This window comes from Macaca mulatta, chromosome 13 (assembly GCF_049350105.2).
Source record: "Macaca mulatta isolate MMU2019108-1 chromosome 13, T2T-MMU8v2.0, whole genome shotgun sequence".
NCBI lineage: Eukaryota > Metazoa > Chordata > Mammalia > Primates > Cercopithecidae > Macaca > Macaca mulatta.
The window spans coordinates 97,704,194-97,730,645 of record NC_133418.1 but is presented as its reverse complement, the minus strand read 5'-3'; the positions used below and the strand labels follow the sequence as shown (position 1 = coordinate 97,730,645).

The 26,452-nt window shown below is 51.5% G+C and overlaps 2 protein-coding genes across 14 annotated transcripts in view; one reads left to right on the top strand and one right to left on the bottom strand.

Moving 5' to 3' along the window:
- The window catches only part of SLC30A3 (solute carrier family 30 member 3), a 22,771-nt gene extending 1,881 nt beyond the window's left edge, over positions 1-20,890 (bottom strand). The window contains exons 1-8 of one of the 9 annotated variants that reach the window (XM_077959941.1): positions 20,603-20,890; positions 20,256-20,330; positions 2,947-3,128; positions 2,345-2,491; positions 2,089-2,242; positions 1,330-1,528; positions 963-1,068; positions 562-696 (exon numbers count right to left, since the gene is read on the bottom strand). In XM_077959941.1, coding sequence (XP_077816067.1) covers positions 562-696; positions 963-1,068; positions 1,330-1,528; positions 2,089-2,242; positions 2,345-2,491; positions 2,947-3,128; positions 20,256-20,311 — 979 coding nt within the window. In that variant the 5' untranslated portion in view covers positions 20,312-20,330; positions 20,603-20,890. Of the gene's footprint in view, positions 1-561; positions 697-962; positions 1,069-1,329; positions 1,529-2,088; positions 2,243-2,344; positions 2,492-2,946; positions 3,129-7,690; positions 7,927-8,867; positions 8,941-9,155; positions 9,926-10,597; positions 10,722-20,255; positions 20,425-20,602 lie in introns of those variants that run through there. The other 8 variants (XM_077959940.1, XM_077959943.1, XM_028831852.2 and 5 more) reach the window with 8 other exon arrangements.
- On the top strand, positions 20,506-26,452 carry DNAJC5G (DnaJ heat shock protein family (Hsp40) member C5 gamma). 5 transcript variants are annotated; one of them, XM_077959985.1, is made up of 7 exons: positions 20,506-20,626; positions 21,155-21,426; positions 21,759-21,874; positions 22,716-22,977; positions 23,150-23,294; positions 25,188-25,255; positions 25,451-26,452. In XM_077959985.1, exons 3-6 carry the CDS (start codon positions 21,762-21,764, stop codon positions 25,235-25,237), a joined length of 570 nt encoding a protein of 189 aa, XP_077816111.1. In that variant the 5' UTR covers positions 20,506-20,626; positions 21,155-21,426; positions 21,759-21,761; the 3' UTR covers positions 25,238-25,255; positions 25,451-26,452. The 5 variants fall into 5 exon arrangements, 4 of the variants coding, with proteins under 4 accessions (XP_077816111.1, XP_077816112.1, XP_077816113.1 ...); XM_077959986.1 differs by having other exon boundaries at positions 20,506-20,644; positions 21,235-21,426; XM_077959987.1 differs by lacking the exon at positions 22,716-22,977.

Here is a 26,452-nt window from a genome sequence, read left to right as displayed (position 1 = left end):
TTTTTTTGAGACAGAGTCTTGCTCTGTCGCCCAGGCTGGAGTGCAGTCGCACCATCTCGGCTCACTGCAAGCTCCACCTCCCAGGTTCAAGCGATTCTCCTGCCTCAGCCTCCTGAGTAGCTGGGACTACACGCATCCGCCACCACGCTGGGTTAATTTTTTGTATTTTTCAGTAGAGATGGGGTTTCACTCTAAAACCCAGATGGTCTCGATCTCCTGACCTTGTGATCCACCTGCCTTGGCCTCCCAAAGTGCTGGGATTACAGGCATGAGCCACCGCACCTGGCCACTAATGATCTTTTAAAGGGTTGTTGGTTCCCTGTGCTACTTCAAAGAGGGTGAAACCTCCCCCAGAACACTGCATCCAGTGGATGGAGACTCCTTGTGTCCAACATGCACGAGCGCGTGTGCGTGTGTGTGTGTGTGTATGTGAGAGAGAGACACAGACAAACACAGACAGATCAAGAAAGACCGAAACAATCCTAGTAACTCAAGCTATTGTCCCATGTTTGGGGTGGGGTATGTTCTAGGTAGTGACTAGCTGGGGCCAGTGAGACTCACCGATGGCCAGGTGTGCAGAGGCAACGTGGTAAGTGAGCGTAAGGGCCCACAGGTGCAGCTCATGGGTAGCCCGGACTCCTGGCACCGACAACAGCGTATCCCGCACAGGTTCGAACCCCACATTGCGGGGGGTACCTGCAACCAGCACCAGTCATGCCTTACTGCCAGGGCCACTCCTGCCCAGAAGCAGCACCCCCACCACGGGACTCCACCTCCCCTATCCTGTATCCACTCTCCTTTTACCCCTACAATTCACCCTATGCCCAAATCCTTGTTCCAGCAGCAGACCCCATGAGCCAAGCCTTCTTCCCGTACTCTCTTCAAAGCAAAAAGTGGTGGCCCAGTGCGAGAGTAAAGTCAGAGACAGCCGCAGGGGTGGGGAGCAGTGGTGCCCGACTCACCTTCCATGAGGATTCGAAGAACATCTCGGAGGGTGGGAGCCGTGGATCCAAGGGCACAGATGGAGAAGAGGAAGGTGCTGATGGGGTCGGCTGCCTTGTACTGAGGCTGCAGAGAAAGAGATCCCTAAGCCCAACAACCAGCGAGCTTCCAGGGGAAGATCTAGGGGTGTCTTGAACAAACAGGACCTGAGAGGCCCCTCAAAACCCTGCAGAGAGGACAGGGAACATGACTCATGTCTGGGAGAGTCCTGGGAGGTGGGAGGGAGGAGCTGGAGGGAGGGGAAGGAAGCTTTGGGACCTGGGAAGGAGGGGGCTGGGATGTGGAGTTGTGGGGAGGAAGGCTGGGGCAGGTCTCCAACAATGGTACCTTGAAGTAGATGAGGATGGAGGCAGCCAGTACCCCAAAGCTCTGCAGGAGGTCCCCCAACACGTGCACAAATGCTGCCCGGACGCTGGTGTTCCCCAGGGGCAGGGGCTCTTCAGGACCCTCCTCCAGCGGTGCATACTCTGCTCCCCTAGACCCGTGGCTGTGGGGGGGCCCAGCCTGGTGCAGCACAAAGGCCATTCTGAGGGGGAAGCAAAGCAGCTCAGCCCAGGGGCCTGCTCCTGGCCTCCTATGCCCCCATCTCCACGCCCCATTCTCTCACCTCCCCAGGAGCCCTTTCCCAGCCCCTGGAAGAAAACAGCGTTTTGCAAGAGAGACAAACAATGCAGCCTGGGGGAAAGAATACCAGACTTGGTGCCACACACGTGGATTCGGATGCTGGCTCTGTTACCTAAATAGATATATGACTGGGGCAAGTTACCTGTCAGGACTGACTGCATTAATGGTAAACTAGGGGTAATACTACCTACCTCATGGGGTGGCCACGAGGTTCAAATGCAATCATGTTGATGAAAGCCCTCATCAGAGTGGCTGGCCCATGGCAGGCCCTTAACAGAGATCTGCTGACTGAATTTTAGGTCTCTATCCCAGACCCTTCTCAGGCACACCCAGGGCAGCCCATGGAAAGCTGTGTGCGCATGTCTGTGTGTCTGGTGGGGAAGAGAAAGCTAGCTCTCCCATCCTGGAGGAAGACCCCTCGCCCTGGGCCCCACAAGGTGCCTGCTCCATACTGGGACGTACAACAGGTTGGCACAGACTGCGATGCTGGCGGTCAGCAGCATGGCACCCCCCTCGATGTGGTAGTCGCTGTGCAGCAGGCGGACGAAGGCCAGGTACAGGAGGATGCCAGTGACCATCCAGAGGGAGACCACAGAGGCCAAAGCCCCCAGAGTCTCTGCAGGGTAGGGGGGAGACAAGCTGTCAGAGACCTGCTTGGGACCCTGAGAGGTGCCCTCTGGCAAGACTGGAGAGTCACTGGGCCATGCAAGGGCCTTACCTGAACGGTGCCAGCCAAAGGTCATGGTGCGGGTGGCTGGACGGGTGGAAAGCCAGAGGGAGAAGAGGCTGCCCATCATGCTGCCCACATCTGCCAGCAAGTGGGCTGCGTCGGTCATGATGGCCAGGCTGTGTGCCAGATACCCGCCTGCCAGGGTGAAATGATGGAGTCTGCTTCCATTTAGAAAATATCATGTAGTGTGTATAGGCATGGAAAATAAATTGGGGGATATACACCAAAAATGTGAATTGGGGTTTTCTCAGGTGATGGGACTATAGGTATAATTAACTACTGTTATGGTCTTCTTTTCATTCATCTGTATTTTCTAACTTTTTCTACAATGATATATTTTATTTTAATAACAAGAAAATAAGGTTTTTAAAAGAAGCCAGCCCTGACCCATTGGCCCCAGACCTCGACTGGAATTCCCTTTGGTGCTCTGTCCCTCACCTCTCCCACGTCCTGAGTCCCGGGCACCCAGCTCCCCTATCCCAGCCATCCCCATCTCTGCATCTGCACCCAGGAACATCCCTGGGACTCTGGGTGGAGTGGCTTGCGCAGGTGTTGGGAGGATGGGGTTGAAGGGCTGCTCCCCAACTTACCGACCACCTCCCCAGCCATGAAGACAAAGCACACGGCACAGGCAGCATACAGCTGCTTCCGTGCATGCAGCCTCTCTGGGGTGAGACCCGGCGGCGGCAGGGGGTCCCTGTGGCAGTGGTGGAAGGGCATCTCCACAGGTTTGGACTCCTCAGGAAGGGGCTCTGATGGCTCTGTGAAGAGACTGAGGCAAGCGACATGGTTCAACCTGGGCCTGGCCCACAGGCTGGCCTGCTCACTCCACGTCCTCAGTCCCCCATGCTGGCCTCATCAGACCATCTCTCGCTCCTTCCCCAGGCCTGGTCATATCCGGGAGCTGTGTCAGCAGAGGGCCACATGAGAGATGGGGGCTAAATGAACAGGTCAGACCCCAGCCTCCCTTTTCCTTCCATACACAGAGTCACAGAATTTCACAGCTGGAAAGCACCTTACAGATGGTCTAGTCTAACTTTTTTAACAGATGGGGTTGGCCAGGAGTGGTGGCTCACACCTGTAATCCCAGCACTTTGGGAGGCCAAGGCAGGCAGATCACGAGGTCAGGAGATTGAGACCATCCTGGCCAACATGGTGAAACACCACCTCTACTAAAAATACAAAAATTAGCTGGGTGTGGTGGCACGTGCCTGTAATCCCAGCTACTCGGGAGGCTGAGGCAGGAGAATCGCTTGAACCTGGGAGTTGGAGGTTGCAGTGAGCCGAGATCGCATCACTGCATTCCAGCCTAGTGACAGAGTGAGACTCTGTCTCAAAAAAAAAAAAAAAAAAAAAAGAGAGAGAGAGAGATGGGGTCTTGCTCTGTTGCCCAGGCTGGAGTACAGTGGTGTGATCAGAACTCACCACACACTTGAGCTCCTGGCCTCAAGTGATCCTCCCACCTCAGTTTACTGAGTTTCTGGGATTATGGGCGTGAGCCACCGCACCCGGCTCTAGTCTAACATTTTATTTATTTTTATTTATTTATTTATTTATTTATTTATTTATTTATTTATTTTTATTGAGACGGAGTCTCGCTCTGTCGCCCAGGCTGGAGTGCAGTGGCCGGATCTCAGCTCACTGCAAGCTCCGCCTCCCGGGTTTACGCCATTCTCCTGCCTCAGCCTCCCGAGTAGCTGGGACTACAGGCGCCCGCCACCTCGCCTGGCTAGTTTTTTTGTATTTTTTAGTAGAGACGGGGTTTCACCGGGTTAGCCAGGATGGTCTCAATCTCCTGACCTCGTGATCCGCCCGTCTCGGCCTCCCAAAGTGCTGGGATTACAGGCTTGAGCCACCGTGCCCGGCCTACATTTTATTAAATAAGAAGCATGAGGCTCACAGAGTTGGGGGACACATGGAGGCCAACCCAGCTAGTTGCTAGAGCTGAGACTAGACCCCAACCAAATCAATTTCTTATGCTAGGCACCCCAAAATGAGCAGGATTCCTGCTGATCTCTGAGAGCTTTTGGTGAACAGAGCAAGTATGTACCTACACAATGATATAGAGCGAAGGTGGCCACTGTCATTAGGGCGCTTAGAGTGCTATCAGGGTTCTAAGGATGGAGGGCCAGACTAATTATAATGAGGAAATCAGGGAAACAGATGAAAGAGGTAACATGAGAAGGGCCTTGAAGAATGGAAAGGATTTTGATAAAGGCAGATGAATGCTATGCCACGCACACCAAGGCAGTATGAAGGGAAGGTGGAATGAAGTATAGAATGGGACTCACCATGTGTTCCTGGCCTTTGTGTGCCTCCTTTCCAGGCCCACCTCCCAGAGCCTCCACTCCCGGATCCTGCCCCCGCCCTCTCTAGGCGTGCAGCTGAAGTGTGGCCCTTTAAGAGACGAGCGGGGACAGCCAGGCGCCCTGGCTCAAGCCTGTAATCCCAGCACTTTGGGAGGCCGAGATGGGCGGATCACAAGGTCAGGAGATTGAGACCATCCTGGCTAACACGGTGAAACCTGTCTCTACTAAAAATACAAAAAAAATTAGCCAGGCGTGGTGGTGGGCGCCTGTAGTCCCAGCTACTCCGGAGGCTGAGGCAGGAGAATGGCGTGAACCTGGGAGGCGGAGCTTACAGTGAGCCAAGATGGCACCACTGCACTCCAGCCTGGGCAACAGAGGGAGACTCCGTCTCAAAAAAAAAAAAAAAGAGACGAGCGGGACGTTGGGGCCAAAAAGTCTGATTCCTGGCACAGAGAACTGATGGCTAGATTCCAGAGCTGGTGTTGTCATGGGGAAGAAGGGGTGCAGTCTGCTATGGCTGAGGATGGCAGTGAGAGCAGCATGTTAATTGGACTTCAGTCTGACTATAAGCACCCAGCAGCGCCTACCTTAACTGCATGGTACCATAAGCCTCCCTTGACAAATGAATGGGGCTTGGGACCTCACCTAGGGCTGCCAGAGGCTGAGTGAGCTCAGGCTGAGTGCTAAGTCCATTCTGGTTCAATTCTCACCCTTGCCACTACCCAACCTGAACCCAGCAAGGACAGAATCTTCCACAGAATTCAGGACCTAAATAGAAAATACAGTACTAGAAATACTCATGGAGGTGTGACGAGAATACCCATGAGTAAAAACGAGGGCTCCAGATAGAAACGTGATCATAGCAGCAAAGTGGAGCGGGATGTCTGGGGCCTTCTGGCTGAAGACAATTCTGCCAAGTGGGTGAACTGAGTTTTGAGGGAGGTAGGGGGAACATCTGGTGCTTGTACAGAAAACTGAAATACTGGTAGATTAATTTCTTGAATTTCCAAAGCCCCATCCAAGACTTAGAATCTGGGCGTGTATGATTCTGGGTGTGTTTCCAGAGGAGATGGGGTAGTGAAGGAGGCTGTGAAACCATTCCTCATTCGTTCAATGAGGTGCACCAGGCAGAGCACACATAATGAAGCCTGGTCTGGTGGGAGAGACAGATTGTAACAAATGGCTTACTACACAAGGACAGGCTGATGTTAGGAGGGTTACAAACAAAGCAGTTTGGGGTGCAGGGAAGGCAGCACCCCCTCACAGGGGGCTCGGAGAACTTCACAGAGAAAGGCATGTTTAAGGAGATGAGACCTAGGTGGAGAAGGGTATTCCAGACATGTAGAATGACAAAGACAAGGTTTGTGGCATGGAGTCTAAGTGTGAAGTGTCAGGGGAGGGCTGAGGAGGAAAGTGATGGGCTCAAAGGAATATAAAGGAAGATACACTGACTGCTTGAACAAATATGTCCTAAGCACTGAGATGACCTTGTTAATGGGAGGAAGAGAAGAGAGGAGAGGAGATGGAGGAGTCTAGAATAGACCAGGCCAGAGCTTCCCTGGAGGGTCAGGTAGGTTAGGAAACGCCTTTCAGAAAATGCTGCAGGATTGGGTGACTAATGGCCATATGAGAGTGAAGATGGACTGGAGCTGGAGATGCGAGTCTGAAGAGCAGAGGCTGGGTGGCTCTGGGGGCAGTGGGCAACATTCATTCCCTGGCCTTGTAAAGCACAGCACAGCCAGTCATCAAGGTGGCCACCCATCAACAGGCAGCTCCCTTTTGTTCTGCATAAATTGGGCACTAAGGAAGCCTGGCTGTTGGTGTGTGGGGGTGTGTGCATGTGGGGTGGCTACACGCTGTTTAGAGATGAGGAAAGGCTGTTTCCTCTCCCTGGCCCTCCGAAACCCCCAACAAACAACCAATATTGAGTGGGGAAGAGGGGTGACGTAGCAGGGGCTGAACCAAAGTCAAAAGGACACCTGAAGAGATGCCAGGCCTACGGCAGAGCCCTCACTGCGTCTCTGCAGGCCCCTGCAGGAAGGGGTCCAGCTCCCTTCTGCTCGCCCCCGCCCCCAACCCGGCTTGAAGGCCCCCACCCAAGGAAAGAACGAGAAGCACACAGAAGCACCACGTCAGAGACAAAGGGAGAGGGACTAGGAGAGAAGCAGAAAGATTGAGAGAGATGGGGTAGAGAAAAAGCCAGAGACCCTGCCAAATTCCCGAGACAAACGGACGGTCAGCCGACCGACAAGATGGCCCGCGGGGGTGAGCAGGAAGGCCCGGCGGCCGCTCAGAGGGGCAGGCGGATGGCGGCGGCGGGCGCGGGGGCCGGCGGGGCGCGTTGGCGGTTCTCCTACCGCCCCCGGCCCGCTGTCCTGGCCGCTCTGCGCGCCTCATTTCACACCTCGCCGCCCCCGGCCCCGTCTGTGCGGAGCCGGGAATACCCCCGCTGCCCAGACCGCACCTGCTCCTTCCGCGCCGCCCCCTCGCTTCCCGGCGGCCGCCCGCCCCCCAGGGGCCCGCAGGACCTGCATGGAGCCCGGCCCATCATCGGGCCCTGGCGTCCACAGCTGGCCGCGGCTGGAGGGGGCGCGCGGAGGAAAGCCCCTGGGCCTCCAGAGGGAGCTCTGAAGTCTGGGCAGCTAGGGGCTCCCGACCTGGGCCCGAGGCAATGAGGACCTCGAGGCACCTGGCAAGGGCTCCGGCCCGACGGAGCGGCAGCCGCTCCCAGGGAAGGCAGGCGCGGCGGGGGCGGCGGATGGGTCCGGCGACTTGGGACGCCGGCAGGAAGGGAGTGGGAGGCCGCTTCACCCAAGGAAATCAGGCAGCCGGGAGGAGGCGTAGTCGGCTGTGTAGGGCCGGGCGCTCCGTGCGGCCAGAGGGGACTAAGCGGGGTGCAGCGGGGACCAGGGACCCGCGGGGCGCCGGGACGGCCGCCGGGGCCCGCGCCGAGAGAGACAACGAAATGGACGGAGGGTAGTAGGGTGGCGCCCCCAGGCCGAGGGCCAGCCCAGGTCTGTCCTACCTCTTCAAACGCAGGCTGCCGCCGGCGCCACCGCGGTCCAGGTGGCTCACCAGGCGAGTGGTCTCCGAGCCCCCGGCGGCGGGAGAGGGCTCCATGTTCCCGGTGCCCCGACCGTCGAGGCCCCACCGAGGGAGGGATAGGCCGGGCCGGCCCCGCGCCAAGTCCAAGCAGCCCGCCGACCCCCAGGATCCCCGCAGGGCGGCGGGGCCACTAGAGTGGAGCGAACTGCAGCGACTGTGGCGCGCGGAGTCCGAACTGCAGATCCCGCTGCCGCTGGAGCCCCGCCCCGCGTGGGGCGAGCTCCCCAAGCCCCGCCTCCAGGCTCCCCAGCCTCTCCCCACCCTTAAGCCCCGCCCCACTGCCAAAGCCCCATTTCCCCGCGCCAGAGCCCGGTGAAGGCGGCGGGAGCGCCCCGCCACCCGAGTTCTGGAGAACTCCTCATCTCCGCAGCCCCGTCCCCCAGGCGAGCTAGCCCCTCCTCTGCACAAAGTCCCGCCCACCGGTTCCAAGCCTCGCTCCTCAAGCCCAGGGACCTCACGACCAACCTTCGCCCAACGACCATCACTCTGTGCATGCCTGCACGGGGGGTGTCGCCCACCACGCGGAAGCAGAAACAGGGGCGGACCCATTACCTATCTCCAGAGAACCAGAAAGAACGTGAGATGAGCGGTGACACACGGAGATTCCAGGGACTCCAGAAACCCCTCTACGGAGAATCTGGGGTCGGAATTCACTAGCCAAATCTGCTGCCAATCACTGTACCGCGAATGATCATTTATTTTTATACAGAAACATTGGGTGACAAGCTTCCTGCTCTCCTTCAACCCATTGTTATCCCTGCTTTTCAACTGAGTAAACTGAGACCCAGAGGAAGAAGAGTCCAAGGTCACGAAGGCTGTGAATGAAGGGCCCGGCCTGGACCCCCAACCTCTTTCCCTCCCCGGCTCTGGACGCCGCACTGGCAACTGGAGAGCGCGCACAGTCCTCTTACCGGCGGGGGCGGCCAGTGGAGTCGAGCCGCCTTTTTGGTGTCACGGCCACTGTTTATGGAGAGGGGGCTGAGGGGCAGCGTGTCAGCCAGTGATTCCCATCCTCCACACCTGCAGCGCCCTTCCGGACATTACCGCATTCTGCCTCATTTGGGGGAAACTAAAACCCAGGGGCGGGAGCGACTTACAGCAAAGTCGGTGGCCGAGCCTCAAGTCGAAGCTTCAAATGCTCAATGTTCTCTCCCCTCGCACCTGCCGCCACTGTAGAATGGGAGGGGGTGGGAAGAGGATTGTGCACTGGAAGCTATGACAGTCTGTGAAGAGGAGGGTCCGTAGGAGGAGGGGAGAGAGCGAGCAGGGATGGGGAAGCATGGAGGGTGGGAATGGTTAGTAAGCCCAGGCAAGAAACTCATCAGCCGCATCCTTCAGAACACACTGGGCGTCCTGAACTTAGGCTTCTGGGGACAGACACCTACCCTCGACAGTGTTATTCCAACGAGACCGCGAGTGCACTTTCAAAAAACAAAACAAAACAAAACAAAAAAACGGGAGCACGTGCCAGATACAGTGGTTGGAAGTGAGGGGGTTAACCCGGGAGAGCTTCGCGGAGGAGGTGAGGCTTAAATGGATTAGGCAAGCTGGGCGGCGGGCTGGCTGTTCCGGCGGGGGAGAGTGTGGCTTGGCTCGTGCCAAGGTGTGCGGGCGGCGCGTGCGAAGGGACTGTCCTGTGCGGCGGCTGCGGAGCCGCACGGGAGAGCCACAGGGGCTGCGCGCGCCCTCCGCGCCATCCCCGCCCCCGGCTGCGCCAGCCTTTCCTCGGCACCCGCCCCCGGCCTCCCCAGTCCAAAGCCCACGCTGGGTGAGGGGGCAAGGGAGAGAGGGGGTCTTTCTCCCTCCAACCTCCCCTTAAGGCGCGGAACTTGAGGGACCTCTGTTTCTCCTCGGGTCACAGGGAGGCAAATTGAGGCGGCCAGAGGGGGAAACCACCGGACAAGGTCACCTTGTCGGGCTACTTATCAGCGTCAAGGTGGAACCCAAGTCCCTGCCTAGCTATGCCAGGGCTCTGGGTACGTCGGGCCCGGCGCCGTCGGTTTTCTAAGCGCCGCACCCATCCTAGGGCTCTCCCCAATTCTGAGAACCCTGGAGCTGGGATGCGCAGGGGCCACCGTGCACTCCGTGGCTCGGATGCGGCAGCCTGGCCCGTAGATACCTGGGCGGGTGAGCTCGAGAATGGGGAAAAACTGTGGGGCCCTATGCGGGGAACGGGATTCTTGGCACGGCTCAGCCGATGACGACAACAGGGGACATAACAACAATGGCTTCCTCCGGGATTTCCCTTCCCGGGCAGCGGGCGCGGCCAGCAGCCTCGAGTGCCGGGAGGGGGCGCAGACGCCCTCACGTGCCCTGCCCGCCCCCACCGGGAGCCAGCAGGCGAGGAAGGCAGGGGCGCCTCGCAGCGCGTGGCCAAACGTGCCGCCTCCAGAAGCCGAGGGCGCCGGCGGTGGGAATACCAACCTTCACTTGAAAATTTATGTAAGGAAAGCTTGGCAGCGAAACAGGGTGCTTGCACCTGTTCCTCAAAGAGCTATCAAACGGCCCTGTGAAAATCTTTGCAAAGGGCCCTCGCGAATGCCAGGCCTCAAGTGCGATTCTCTGCACTGAGGTCAGGATTTAAGCTGGGCTAGAGATTTCAGGCAAAATTTAAAATGTAAGCATGTGGACAAGAGTGAACACCTGACAAGTCCAAGCCAAGCTGAAGAGCATGGACAGAGGAGGCAACTGGAGGTCCAACTTCTACTCCATTCTCCACTCATATGTCACCTCCAGGAAGCCTTTCCTTTCTTTTCCCAGACAGGGTATGTGTCCCTCCCTGCTTCTCTCAAGGCTCACACTGTGCTTTTCTGATCCCAGCACTCACCTCATGGTGATGAAGTCCTTTGCTTGTCTGTCTGCCTGCTACAGGGCAAGCTCCCTGAAGGCAGGAATTGTGTCTTTCTCATCTGTGTTCCAAAACCCCACTCATGGCTGGCACACAGTCCTCAATTAAGCCATTCCAGAAAGGAGGAGCTAGCTGAGTGGAAGCAGGATGGAGGAGGGAGGATTTTAGCTGGTCACAGGGAGAATGAGGGAGGGCGGTAGCTTAAATGTCACTGCCTCGGGGAGGCCTTCCCTGGCCCCCACACTAGGTTAATTCTCATGTCATACACTCTCATCACACAATACTTTTTCTGTCTTTTTTTTTTTTTTTTTTTCTTTTTGGAAACAGGGTCTCACTCTGTTGCTCAGGCTGGAGTGCAGTGGTACAAACAAGGCACACCACAGCCTCGACCTCCTGGACTCAAGTGATCCTCCTGCCTCAGCCTCCCAAAGTGCTGGTACTACAGGTGTGAGCCACTGTGCTGCATCAACACACTATTTTTTTTCTTTCAGCACTGATCATACTGTAAGTAAATTGTTACCTGGGAATTATTTGTTTCATCATTTGGCTTCCAGGCTACCATAATCTGGTTTTCCTCCTACTTCACTGGCTGTTTATTTTCAGTCCCCTTTGCTGGTTCCTCCCCACCTTCTCAATATTTTCTTGCTGAATTAGACTAGGCCTTGGTCACTGTCTTCTCTTCTTTCCACACTCACTCCCATGGAGTTATCATCCAGTTTCCGGTCTTTAAATACTATCCAATAACAGCAGAAAGTAATGATTGTTGAAGCTAGATGTTGGGTACATAGAGAGTCACTGTATCATTCTCTCTATTTTTGTATGGGTTTGAATTTTTCTATTAAAAATGATTGGCCGGGCGCGGTGGCTCACGCCTGTAATCCCAGCACTTTGGGAGGCCCAGGCGGGCGGATCACAAGGTCAGGAGATCGAGACCACGGTGAAACCCCGTCTCTACTAAAAATACAAAAAATTAGCCGGGCGCGGTTGTGGGCGCCTGTAGTCCCAGCTACTCGGGAGGCTGAGGCAGGAGAATGGCGTGAACCCGGGAGGCGGAGCTTGCAGTGAGCTGAGATCGCGCCACTGCACTCCAGCCTGGGCGACAGAGCCAGACTCCGTCTCAAAAAAAAAAAAAAAAAAAAAAAAAAAGATTAAAAATAGCCTGGCGTGGTGGCTCACACCTGTAATTCCAGCATTTTGGGAGGCTGAGGCAGGCAGATCACTTGAGGTCAGGAGTTCGAGACTATCCTGGCCAACATGGTGAAACCCCATCTCTACTAAAAAATACAAAAATTAGCTGGGTGTGGTGGCATGCAACTATAGTCCCAGCTACTTGGGAGGCTGAGGCAGAAGAATCACTTGAATCCGGGAGGCGGAGGTTGCAGTGAGATGAGATCGTGCCGCTGCACTACAGCCTGGATGACAGAGTGAAACTCCATCTCGTAAATAAATAATAAATGGCATCTGTGCGGTGGTGACTCTCAGATCTCTCACTTGGACTCCAAACTCATATATCCACATGTCAGCTTGACATCTCTTCCTTCTTGTCTGGTAGGCAGGCCTATCAAGCTCCGTAAGTCCAAAACTGAGCCCCTGATTGTCATCTCATCCTGAACCTTCTGTTTCTGCAGTCTTCCCATGTCAGAATATGGTAACTCCATCCTCCCATCTGCTCAGGCCAGACATCCTAGGGTCATCCTCGACAACTCTATTTTCACTCTACATCCAAGCTGTCAGCAAATCCTGATCCCGCCTTTTCCAAACCACCATCATCTGTCTTCTTGATACTGCAGTAGCCTCCTCCATGGTCTCCACGTTTCCATCCTTACTGCCCTCTAGTCTGTTCTCAACCAAGCAGCTAGGTAAACATAGGTCAGATTTGTCACTCGCCATCATACTCAGAGTACCAGCCAGAGTCCTTCTAATGGCCTGTAAGGGGTCCTACAGAATTTAGCTCCAATGATCTCATTTCACACTTCTCCCACCTCACTCCCCAGCCATCCTGGCCTTCTTGTGAGTCCTACAACACACCAGGTATGCTCCCACCCCAGGGCCTTCACATTTGCTTATCTCACCAGCTGTAACGTACTCTGCCAGATGTACTCATGACCTACCTCCTCACATGCTTCAGGTCTTGATTCAGATATGATCTGGCCAGGCCCTCTCTGTTTGTTCTTTTAAAAACTGCAACCTGGCTGGATGCAGTGGCTCACACCTGTAATCCCAGCACTTTGGGAGGCCGAGGTGGGTGGATCACCTGAGGTCAGGAGTTTGAGACCAGCCTGGCCAATATGGGGAAACCCCGTCTGTACTAAAAATACAAAAATAAGCCGGGCGTGGTGACACGTGCCTGTAATCCCAGCTACTCTAGAGGCTGAGGCAGGAGAATCACTCAAACCTGGGAGGCGGAGGTTGCAGTGAGCCGAGATCTTGCCACTGCACTCCAGCCTGGGCAACAGAACAAGACTCCATCTCGAAAAACAACAACAACAACAACAACACTGAAACCTCTCCCCCAACATTCTATTTCTATTCCTTGCTTTATTTTTCTCCATAGCCATCATTACCATCTAACACACTGTATATTTTACTCATTTTGGGTTTTTTTTTTTTTTTTTTTTTTTGAGACGGAGTCTCGCTCTGTCACCCAGGCTGGAGTGCAGTGGCTGGATCTCACTGCAAGCTCCGCCTCCCGGGTTTACGCCATTCTCCTGCCTCAGCCTCCCGAGTAGCTGGGACTACAGGCGCCCGCCACCTCGCCCGGCTAGTTTTTTTGTATTTTTTAGTAGAGACGGGGTTTCACCGTATTAGCCAGGATAGAACTCATTTTGTTTATTGTCTGCCCCTCTCGCCAGAATGTAAGCCCCATGATGGCAGAAATTCTGTCTGTTTTGCATGCTGCTGTATCCCCAGAACAGGGTCTGGTACATAATAGCACCCAGTAAATATTTGTTGAAGGTCTTAATGAACTGTCTCCCATATTAGGCTCTAATCTATGAGGGAAGAAAAAGAGTTTGACCACTTATTGTTGTATCCAAGGTACTAGGCATATATCAGTGCTTGGTTGATATTTGTTGAGTAAGTGAATTGATTAAGGAAAAGAATAGTTTATGGGGAGAAACGGTGTGAGAGCAATGGTACAGAGGTGAAGAAAAACAGAAATATTTAGTGAGGAGACCCATTTGATTGCTGTGAAAGGTTCACCTTAGGACAACAGTAGACAATGAGTTTGAAGGGGTAAATTGGCATAAGGTCAGAGTTCACTGCCAGATTTCAAAAGTGGTTTTGCATCTTGTGTGATGCTGTGAGCAAAGTAGTAAGATGGAAGCATGCTTTAAGAACAGTGATCCTAGGCCGGGCACGGTGGCTCAAGCCTGTAATCCCAGCACTTTGGGAGGCCGAGACAGGCGGATCACGAGGTCAGGAGATCGAGACCATCCTGGCTAACACAGTGAAACCCCGTCTCTACTAAAAAGAATACAAAAAACTATCCGGGCGAGGTGGCGGGCGCCTGTAGTCCCAGCTACTCGGGAGGCTGAGGCAGGAGAATGGCGTGAACCCGGGAGGCGAAGCTTGCAGTGAGCCCAGATCACGCCACTGCACTCCAGCCTGGGCGACAAAGCAAGACTCTGTCTCAAAAAAAAAAAAAAAAAAGGCCGGGCGCGGTGGCTCAAGCCTGTAATCCTAGCACTTTGGGAGGCCGAGACGGGCGGATCACAAGGTCAGCAGATCGAGACCATCCTGGTTAACACGGTGAAACCCTGTCTCTACTAAAAAATACAAAAAACTAGCCGGGCGAGGTGGCAGGCGCCTGTAGTCCCAGCTACTCGGGAGGCTGAGCCAGGAGAATGGCGTAAACCCGGGAGGCGGAGCTTGCAGTGAGCTGAGATCTGGCCACTGCACTCCAGCCTGGGCGACAGAGCTAGACTCCATCTCAAAAAAAAAAAAAAAAAAAAGGAACAGTGATCTGGGAGCAGTATCCAGGATGAAGCCAGCAATGGGGAGAAAAGTTAGGAGGCTAGGACACCAGCCAGTGTGATATGGAAATCCTTTAACTGGGGTGCATCAAGGCTGTGGGAGCTGAGAAGAGACAAATGAAACAGAGATTTTGAAAAAAAAAAAATTATCAAGCTTTTTTAACCTAAATTTGGGGAAAAGAATGAGTCTCCAGTCTTACAAATAGTCATAACATTAACAGAAATGGAGAAACAAACAAACAAACAAAAAACAGTCCAGGGGGAAAATGATGAATTCAGATTTTAGAGTGCGGTTTTTCTTTTTCTTTTTTTAATTTTTTTTTTTTTTTTTTTTTTTTGAGACGGAGTCTCACTCTGTCGCCCAGGCTGGAGTGCAGTGGCACAATCTCGGCTCACTGCAACCTCAGTCTCTCTGGTTCAAGTGGTTCTCCTGCTCAGCCTCCCGAGTAACTGGGATTACAGGTGTGTACCACCATGCCTGGCTAATTCTGACTATGGATTTTCTCTGCAGTTTGGTCCTTAAGCTTCTGCTTGTGCTCCTCTCTTCTTTAGAGAGTCAGTCTACACCCATGGTGGGTTAAACAGAAAGAAGTGATTTAAGGTCCAAAGTCTCTTCCCAAAACATAACCTGATGTTTTTCACTCCATTTAATCATTCTGCCTGAAATTCTATCTGTTATTCCTTTTGCATTAATGACAATTAAGAGGGTGAGGTATTAACTGTCTTTTCACTATCATCTAAATTACAGTGTTGTAATAAGATTGCTTTCTATCTACCCTGAGGGATGAGATCATTCTATGAAAGCAGTAGTTTTTATTAGAAGTATTGAAACAGAGGAAATGAGAGTGGTAATTTTGGAGTTCTGGCTGCTTGGGAGGACTGGGAGCAGTGTTTTGGATAGCCAGAGGGCAACAAGGTGGCACTGGGTAGGAGAACAAGAAAATGGGGTTCTAAGAGGCTCAGAAGAAGGATGGAAAGACACAAATAACAATTTGCAAATCTTAGGGGAGGGGAGGGACCCTGATTTTTCCTTTCTTGCCAGAGACAAAATGAAATGCAACCTTATAAAATCAGGAGATAGGATAGAAATAGCTAGTATAATAATAATAGTCATAATAATAAAGCATGTGCCTTGTGCTTTATTCACATTTAATCCTCATAACAACCCAAAGACACAGACACTATTATCTCCAGTTTACAGGTGAGACAGGTGCTGTTAGCCTAGTGTTGGGTCTGCAGAGTTTGGGGTTGCAGGTCAGAGAGGACAGGGACATGAAGCAGTCTCCTTTCTAGCTGAAAGCCTTCCACCTCCCATCCTGAGGTGTTTGGCCTGGGAAGCAGAGGCAAACACGATTGGGCGGGTGGTGGTGGTTTTGGTCACATGTAGTATACATGCCTTCTGCTGGGGGAGGGGAAAGAGGAACATTACCTGACATCACCCATGAGAGGATGTGAATATCCCCCACAGCTGTGGTCTGTCTATAGACTTGGATTTTAAAGTAGGAAGGAACAGTCACTGTGTAGATTCTGAACTTGGAGTCAGAAAACTCAGGTCAGATCTCACTGGATAACCTTTTTTTTTTTTTTTTTTTTGAGACAGAGTCTTGCTCTGTCGCCCAGGCTGGGGTGCAGTGGCCGGATCTCAGCTCACTGCAAGCTCCGCCTCCCGGGTTTAGACCATTCTCCTGCCTCAGCCTCCCGAGTAGCTGGGACTACAGGCGCCCGCCACCTCGCCCGGCTAGTTTTTTGTATTTTTTAGTAGAGACGGGGTTTCACCGTGTTAGCCAGGATGGTCTCGATCTCCTGACCTCGTGATCCGCCCGTCTCGGCCTCCCAAAGTGCTGGGATTACAGGCTTGAGCCACCGCGCCCGGCCTGGATAACCTTAAGCAGGTCAATCCGTCTATCTGGGCTGCACTTTCTTCAATTATAAATTGAAGGTGTTGGACTCAAGTTAAATCTCTGAGGTCCCTTCCAGCTCAAAAACTGTATAATTTGCGAACCTGGTGGTTGAATGTGACAAATTATGATCTCTCTCTCTCCCACTGCATATGTTCCAGAGCGTGGTATTTTGGGTATAAATATGCCAATGTCTGCTGTCTTTATGTGTGTGTATTCCAGCTATATGACTAAAACTTTAGTTGTTTGTGGGTAAACAAGGGATGCTTCTTGGTTTTCTCCATGAGAGACCAAATGGCTCTGGGTGGTAGTAAACGAAACAATCACTGACTCAAGGTATGATGGGAGGGCAAATGATCCAAGAAATGGTTTTAGTCTGTAATCATTCTTTGGCAGTTATTTTTGGTTTTTTATTTTCATTCTTTTAAAAACCAAATCCAATTAAGTCTTGACATCAACCCTGTGAAATGGCACAGGTTTTTATAGAAGCAGAAAAATAGACACAGAGATGAAATGATTTGTCTAAAATCACACAGCCTGTGAGGGCCAGAGCCAGAGCTAAGATCTAGGGCTTCTGACCCTGGCTTGTGTGTTCTTCCTAGGACTGAGCCAGGTGTGAGAAGAGACCCCAGCATAGAACACTCAGTCAAAGAGGTTCTGGTTTCTAGGTAAAGGCAAAGACGAGAGCCACTGGCCAAAGAAGGCCAGGCCGACTGGGCCACGCTACTCCCATCTCTGCAGTTTCCTGGCTGAAGTGACATTCTATTCAGAGCAGAGCCTCACAAGACTTACAGATAATGGCTATTTCAAGAGCTATGAACTGTGATTAGTTAGAATGTCAGAGGGCCATGATAAGAAGTGAAAACATTCTGTAGCCTCTGGCAAGATGCGAAAGGTGTTTACTAACTCTTCTCAGAACCGAATTTGCCTTCTTTCTCAGGGCTCACCTCTATGAAGCAGGGATGCAATTTCCTCTCGGGTTGTTATGAGGATCCAAGGAGATAATTAGGTAAGAGCATCTTAGAAAAGCCTCACTCACTTTTGCCTGTTCATTCAACCAACCAACATTTATTGAACACAAGAAGTGTGTTAGGAACTGGAGGGAATACTAAGACAAATAAGAAACAGGGAGTTCAGAATAACGTTATTATCTCCCCTCTTGCCTTCTTTCTGTATCATGGTTTCTTCTTGTCTAGGAACATATGAGGGAAGATGGGCCCTGTAGTCTTGTCCAGTTCCCTAGCTAAGTGCTTCTGTCCCAGGGAATTCTGAGCCCAACCTCCAGGTTACATTGGATCAGCAGAGTGCCCTCAGCTATAGCTCATTCAACAAATCATTCATTCACTTACGTAAGCCAGGCATGGCTCTAGGTGCTGGGGATACAAGGTCCCTGCCCTCATGGAGCTGTCACCTGGGGAAGGCAGCTTTTTTTTTTTTTTTGCCCAGGCTGGAGTGTAGTGGCATGATCTCGGCTCACTGCAACCTCCACCTCCCAGGTTCAAGTGATTCTCCTGCCTCAGCCTCCTGAGTAGCTGGGATTACAGGCATGCACCACCACACCCAGCTAATTTTTGTATTTTTAGTAGAGACGGGGTTTCACCATGTTGGCCAGGCTGGTGTCGAACTCCTGACCTTGTGACCCACCTCTGTGCCTGGCTAACAGCAGCTTTTAAATCAATATGCAAATAAATATATGTTCACCAGCTGGGCATGGCGGCTTATGCCTGTAATCCCTGCAATAAGGCAGGCAGATCACTTGAGCTCAGGAGTTCAAGACCAGCCTGGGCAACATGATGAAACCTTGCCTCTACCAAAAATATGAAAATTAGCTGGACATGGGAGTGCATGCCTTTAGTCCCAGCTACTTGGGAGGCTGAGGTAGGAAGATGGCTTGAGCCCAGGAAGTTGAGGCTACTGAGCTGTGATTGTGTCACTGCACTCCAGACTAAGACCCGGTCTCAAAAAAAAAAAAAAAAAATTATATATATATATATATATATATATAGGTGGTAAGGAGAGAGGAGTAGAACCCAGTTTAGAAGGCCTCCCTGAGGAGGCCTGAAGCTGACATCCCTGAAGGATGAGAGGTTAAGCCCTCCAGGCAGAGGGAACAACATGGTCAAAGGCTCTTGAAATGGGAGGAAACACAATGTTTTCAAATAACTAACAGGAAAGAGGAAAGTGGTGGAGCAGAGCCCAGAGCAAGCAGGACAGTGGTTCCAGAAAAGATTGGAGAGGCAGAGGCAGGACCATGCTGGGTCTTACAGACTGAGGCAAGGAATTCGTTACAAGTGTACCTCTAATGCCTTCTGCTCTCTCTACCCAGTGCTGGGGAAGAAATGCGCTGGTTTGTTCTGCTAGTTCTGTCCTCCCATGATAGTCATGAAAGCTTGGGGGTTAAAGAAATTTGGCATGAGACAAACCACCAAAAAAATTATCAGCTTCAGCTTCTTTTTAGGTGAGTAACCTCTATGGACTGGGTGGGTGATGCAAAGGTCTTCATCCCCTCTCCCAGCACTGATCACAGGCCTACAGAAATAAATTCATTAATTCAGCAGTCATCATGTCTGCTGCAGATGGACTCCTTAGTTCATTTGCTTAGATGGTTCTTGAGGTGGAATACTGATTTACTACTTAAAACCTTCAAGGGGGCCGGCGCAATGGCTTACGCCTATAATCCCAGCACTTTGGGAGGCCAAGGCGGGAAGATCGCTGAGGTCAGGAGTTCGAAACCAGCCTGGCCAACATGGTGAAACCCCGTCTCTACTAAAAATACAAAAAAATTAGCCAGGCATGGTGGTGCACGCCTGTAATCCCAGCTACTTGGAAGGCTGAAGCAGGAGGCTCACTTGAATCTGGAAGGCAGAGGTTCCAGTGAGCTGACATTGCGCCACTGCACTCCAGCCTGGGTGACAGAGTGAGACTCCAGCTCAAAAAAAAAAAAAAAAAAAAAAAACCTATAAGGGGAGGGAAATGTGCACAAATAACTGTAATAAAAGGAAGACAGTGATAAAAAGCTACAAAAGGGTTAATAGATAAGCATTTTCCAACTAATAAAGCTTTTTCTACTACATGTTACAGGAGCCATTCAGTGCTATTGTAAAGAAACCCAGCACTACAAAGTAGTAAATTATAAGTGATGCAAACACTACCTCCTGTAGAAACTCATGGGAAGGGAGGCCAGGTAGAGGCATGCTCCCACACCTGCAGGTGGGCATACAAATCCTCCTTCTGCTACCTTTCCGGAAGAAATTTAGCAATAGAGATCAACAGCGTAAAAAAGAAAAAAAAAATCATTTCGATCCAATAATTCCACTTCCAAGAATGTATCCTTAGGAAAAAAAATAGAGATTTGTTCAAGGATTCCTGTTGAATTTTCCTCATAAGGTTATTACACTATCAAATAGAAATAACTGAAACACCCAAGTTGGGTTACATTATGGGACATGCTCATGATGGCATCATATTTAACTTAAGTTTTTGAAGCACGGTAGTGACTTTTGGAAAAGGCTCGAGACATCGTTTTAATGAGATGTGCAAACTCATCATTACAATATACTAGAAGAAATGCTTTGACAAACTAAGTGGGAACAACTGGGAGAGTGAAGGATGGAGTATCAGGAACAGGGGCATACGAGTTGGGTCTTACAGGTTGTGGAGGTGTTTCCAGGTGGAAGGGAAGGAGGGACGGAGCGGAGAGCCCTAAGTCTTGAGGACAACTGGGAAGGTAACACACCTCTTGAGAAGGGCATGCAGCAGCCATACCTCTCATCCGCCACGGTCAGCAAACCCATTGTGTTTCCTGGAGTGAGGTGGGCCATCAAGATGGGTGGTGCCCTCCTGCTGGAGAAGAGGGGCTCGGCGGGAATCCCTGCCCCAAAGCCTGGCAGCAACGCTCCTCCGCTGCCCTGGGCCGCAGGCTGCTGAGCCCTCTCGCCTCCCTGCGCGCGAAATAAGTCCCAGGGCCAGTGTGGCCTCCCCACCCAGTGCTTCCGGGGGCGCCAAAAAACGACTTGCCCTGACCCGCAGCGTCGGCGCTGCGCGCAAGCGCAGTCAGCTACTGGACCCGGCCGGTGTGAAGTTTCACACCCAAGAGGATGAAGGGCACCTACCTGGCTTAACAGAACGACTCCCAGGTAAAGGGCCAGACCCGGGTGAGGAGTCGGCACAGGGCCAGAGGTGCCCTGCACACTCAGAGCTCTCCCTTTGAGCTCCTTGCCTTGCTTGGTTCTCCTGGGCCGCAGGCCTCTACCCTGCGCTCTGGGGTTCTGCTGCCTGTTCCTTGCCAGGTCTTTCCCACAGCAACGCCTTTTCTCTTCCTTCTCGAGCCCCTGAGTCCTCCTCCTCCTCTCCCCAGTGCCTCACCTCTGAGGGACAGAAGTGGGGTGGTTTGAGAGCAGGAGACTGAAGGGAAGAAGCAAGTCCGGGCCTAGCTGCAAGCACTCCCCGCCCCCGCCAGGCTCTTGGACACTTGACTTCTGTTAGGCCGCACACGGTTTGATCTGAAGTGTTTTTCTCTTAATAGTTGTGGATCAGCCAGGCTCGATGGCTCACGCCTGTAATCTCAGCACTTTGGGAGGCTGAGGTGGGTGGATCACCTGAGGTCAGGAGTTCAAGAACAGCCTGACCAACATGGTGAAACTCTGACTCTACTAAAAATACAGAAAATTAGCCGGGCATGGTGGCGGGTGCCTGTAAGCCCAGCTACTCGGGAGGCTGAGGCAGGAGAATCGCTTTAATCCAGGAGGCAGAGGTTGCAGTGAGCCCAGATCACGCCATTACACTCCAGCCTGGGCGACAAGAGCAAAAAACTCTGTCAAAAAAAAAAGAAGTTGTGGATCTTTCTGATTCCTGATCCAATCTGTTCAGGCTGGGGCCGCCCTGGTCTTTCAAACCCGGCAGTGAGCTTGGACAGACCCAGAGGTGTTTACTCCAGGTAGTAGAAGCGCTAGACAAAATCAGGCTCTTTTCCTGGTTTAGACCTCTCCTAGCTTACAGCACCTTAGGATGTGGGATGTCTGGAGGTCTGTGTAGCTGGAGGACGCTGGGAAATGTGAGGAGAAGATGTTTCCTCCTTAAAATCTGAATGTTTCTGATCACCTGAATTCTCCTCCTAGCCACAGATCCCACTCACTGTTATCCTTGTCCTTCTGTCATCATTTACCTGCCTAATCCCTGAAGGTAGTGAGTTTCCTGTTACTGGAAGTGCACTTCTCCGGGCCCTTACTTGTAGAAGTTCTCACAGATGCGGCTTCTCCTCTGGCTCAGATCATGTCTACCATGAACGAAGCAGCCCACCGGCTATCCAAAAGTGGGACGAGCCTCTATGCAGTGCTGGAGCTTAAGAAGGGTGCCTCACCTGAAGACGTCAAAAAATCCTACAGGTTCAGACCTCAGTCCTTTATTGATCCTTGGAATTTCCCCCTTAAAGCCTTTTTCTTTCTGTATCTGTTTTGCTATCTGACTCTTCTTCTTTTTTTTTTTTTTTTTTTTGAGAGAAAGTCTCACCCTGTCCCAAAGCAGAGACAGAGACTGTTGAGCCTTCTGAGAAGCTGGGACTACAGGCGTGCACCACCACGCCTGGCTAATTTTTGTATTTTTAGTAGAGACAAGGTTTTGCCATGTTGGCCAGGCTGTTCTCAAACTCCTGACCTCAGGTGATCTACCCACCTCGGCCTCCCAAAGTGCTGAGATTACAGGCGTGAACCACTGTGCCCGGCCTACGACCCTTTTTTTGTTTGTTTGTTTGTTTGGAGACAGAGTCTCGCTCTGTTGCCCAAGCTGTAGTGCAGTGGTGCAGTCTCGGCTCACTGCAGCCTCCGCCTTCCTGGTTCAAGTGATTTTCCTGCCTCAACCTCCCGAGTAACTGGGATTACAGGTGCCTGCCACCACGCCTAGCTAATTTTTTGTGTTTTTGGTAGAGACAGGGTTTCACCATGTTGGCCAGGCTGGTCTCAAACTCCTGTCCTCATGATCCACTCACCTCAGCCTCCCAAAGTGCTGGGATTACAGGTGTGAGCCAATGCGCCTGGCCCTATGACCCATTTTTAAGTTCCAACAAGCCCTCACTTTGAGGCCAAATGGGGCCATCACCCTCTTCATTATAGTACGGGAAGGAGTTTAAACCTTGGATGCTTGCCTCCATCCTTGTACCACATCTCATGCATTCCTTCTGCACTCTCTAGAGACTAATCCCTGTCATTGATCCTAAGCCTCCTTCCCCAGCCATTCCCCATTGCTTCCCCACCCTCCTTTTGGGTATCGCCTGGGTAGGAAACTGGCCTTGCAGTATCATCCCGACAAGAATCCAGGGAATACTCAAGCAGCAGAAATATTCAAAGAGATCAACGCAGCTCATGCCATACTGAGCGACCCTAAGAAGCGGAAAATTTACGACCAGCATGGCTCATTGGGAATATATCTGTATGATCACTTTGGTGAAGAAGGCGTCAGATACTATTTTATTCTGAATAGTTGTTGGTTCAAGGTACACAATTCTCTAGGTCCCTTAAGAATAAGGAAAGAAGGGTGACCTTCCTCTCCTTATGACAAATGCTTCTGTTGTCTCATTTTCTGGGTGCCAGGAGGATTGAGGGAGGGAAGCTTGAGCAGTCATATAGAAAACTGCTGGACTGAGGCCATTCTCGCCTACCTTTTAGACACTTGTCATCCTGTGTACACTGCTCACTTGTTGCTGTTTCTGTTGTTGCTGCTGTTTTTGCTGTGGAACACTTAAACCACCACCTGAGCAGGATAGTGGGAGAAAATATCAGCAGAACGTCCAGAGTCAGCCTCCAAGGTCAGGTGAGAACTGTAAGCAGGAGCTGTGAGGTAAGAAATGCCTGGATTGGGAATGAAAGAAATGATTGGGGTCAGGTGTGTTGGCTCATGCCTGTAATCCCAGCACTTTGGGAGGGCGAGGCGGATTACCTGAGGTCAGGAGTTTGAGACCAGCCTGGTCAACATGGAAAAACCCTGTCTCTACTAAAAATACAAAAATTAGCTGGGCATGGTGGCACCTGCCTGTAGTCCCAGCTACTTGGGAGGCTGAGGCAGGAAAATCGCTTGAACCTGGGAGGCAGAGGTTGCAGTAAGCCGAGATTGCGCAGTTGCACTCCAGCCTGGGTGACAGAGCAAGACTCCATCTCAAAAAAAAAAAAAAAAAAAAAACAAGAAAGAAAGAAAAGAAAGAGTCTGGGCACGGTGGCTCAAACCTGTAATCCCAGCAGTTTGGGAGGCTGAGGCAGGCGGATCACTAGGTCAGGAGGTTGAGACCAGCCTGACCAACATGGTGAAACCCTGTCTCTACTAAAAATACAAAAATTAGCTGGGTGTGGTGGCGGGTGCCTGTAAACCCAGCTACTTAGGAGGCTGAGGCAGAAGAATTGCTTAAACCCAGGAGGCAGAAGTTGCAGTGAGCCAAGATCGTGCCACTGCACTCTAGCCTGGGTGACAGGGTGACAGAGTGAGACTCTGTCTCAAAAAAAAAGAAAGAAAGAAAGAAAGAAAGAAATGGTTGGTGATGAGAAAGACCTGTGAAAATGGCAGGTTAACCCCTAAATATGACAATTTCAAGTCTGGCACTGGGACAAAGTGAAGAAAAAAAAAAGATCGATACGTTTCTGTTCACCTTACATGACTGACTGACAGTTTGAATGTAGTGTCAGCTCCTGTTAAGCTAAGGAATGGGGTGGGAGAGTGTGTCTAGAAAGGACAGTAGGTGAAGACAGATTTGAGGATGCAATGTTTGTTGTTGTTGTTTAGTTGTTGGTGGTAGTGTTGTTGTTGAGACGTAGTCTCAGTCTGTCATCCAGGCTGGAGTGCAGTGGCACCATCTCAGCTCATTGCAACCTCCGCCTCCCGGGTTTAAGCGATTCTCCTGCCTCAGCCTCCCGAGTAGCTGGGATTACAGATGTGTGCCACCATGCCTGGCTAATTTTTTATTTTTAGTAGAGTCGGGGTTTCGCCATGTTGGCCAGGCTGGTCTCCAACTCCTGACCTCAGGTGATCCACCTGCCTTGGCCTTCCAAAGTGCTGGGATTATAGGCGTGAGCCACTGTGCCTGGCGGGATGCAATTTTTTCCATCTACTCAAAGGAAGGGCCAGTTGCAGTGGCTTGTGCCTGTAATCCCAGCACTTTGCGAATCCAAGGTGGGCAGATCACTTGAGCTCAGAAGTTTGAGACCAGCCTTGGCAACATCATGAAACCCAGTATCTACAAAAAAAAAAAAAAAAAAGTCAGCCGGGCATGGTGGTGCACACCTGTAGTCTCAGCTACTGGGGAGGCTGAGGTGGGAGGATCACTTGAGTCCGGGAGGTTGAGGTTGAGGTTACAGTGAGCTGTGATCATGCCACTGTACTCCAGCCTGGGTGACAGAGTGCCACCCTGTATCAGAAAAAAAAAAAAAAAAAAAGAAGAAGAAGAAGGAAAGAAGGGGGGGAGGGGAAGGAGATAGGGAGAAGGAAGAAGAACAAGAAGAGGAGGAGGAGGAGGGGAAGAGGAAGAGGAAGAAAAGAAAAAAGAAAAGTCTGAGATCATTCCCACCCCAAATAAATTTTTACAAGTGGATTGAACTTCACACCAGTGCCACCTGGTGATGCTAATGAGTAACTGCAAGGTAATGGTTTTCTCATCAGTACGCCACAAAAAGTTACTAAACGTTTATATATGTAAACATATATATAATTCCATCATAGGAGCCAAAGGTGATTTTAGAAGAGAGGAAAATAGCGAAGATGATTTTTAAGAGATAAAGAAGGATGAGGTATGTAAACCGAAAGGCAGCAATAGTTATCAGATAAGAAAAGCATGTAAGCTAACTTCAGATGAGTCATTAGTAGAAAGTTTACATCTTTACAGTATGGACTATGTGTTTATAGCCTTACATGTGGGGGTTTGCTTTAAGTTCTAGGTAGTTATTCCTTCTGATTAATAAAGGGCCACCTTCTTCCGCCACTAGGTGCTGACCCAGTGAGAGTGCCTTCTGCTGCCCAGTCCCCTGGACACATTGAAGAGAGGAGCACGTAGCCCTGTCCTGACATTGACCCTGATTTGACCCCTCTTCTTTTAAGAATCTCAAGAATCTCTTCAGAAGCATTGATGACGTTGGTCCCAGTAAGGACATCACCTCTGCCCTTGGCACCACAACTGTGTATAGATTTTGCCCAGCTACTCTTCCTTTTTAGTTGCAGTCCCAATTTTACTCCATCAGAAAGCTGCCCTCCCATGCCTTCCCTTACGAGGTCTCAGGCAGTGGTGGCAGATTTTTCCTGAAGAGACTTTTTCCTGTGCCTGCCTTGTTATTGGAACCAGTGCCAGCTGGTAGGGTCCCTGAGCCCCTTGTAATATCACCACCAAGAGCCTGATAACTGAGCAGGGCAGATCCTGTCCCTGGAGCCGCGGCACCAGTTAACTCTCCCTTGCTGCAACTCCGTGTACCAAGAACCCCTAGCATCAGCCTCATTCCTAAGCCAATAATGCCTTTATGGAGCTGGTCTCACCTTCTGGTGCCCACGGCCATTGGCATTGCCAGCCTCATTCCATGCCACTATGAGTCAACTCAGGAAAACTGCGAGTGCATTTGAGGCTTAGGGGTAGTCATTCCATCTTTAGATTCTCCTTGGACTTCAGCTACCAGAACAGCATGCATTAGCCTTGGTCCTGTGGGTTAACTGAAGTTCAGACATCAGTGCCAGCTTGCCTCCATCCTTTTCACATCTTATGCAGGCCAATTGACATATAATTTGTTCTCAAAAATAGGGGCATGAAATATGTGATCCGGAGAAGATTGCACTTTCTGGACTCTTTTCCCACTCTTGCCTCTTTGTGCTGCTGTTTCGTATCCTCCTCACACCGTGTATTTCCTACCCACTCAGGGTCACTACCTACTAACTCCTCAGACTTCTCTTCCTGGACTGGGAGAAGGGCTAAAGAATGGCGGTAAATAAAAGAGCTTTTGTCC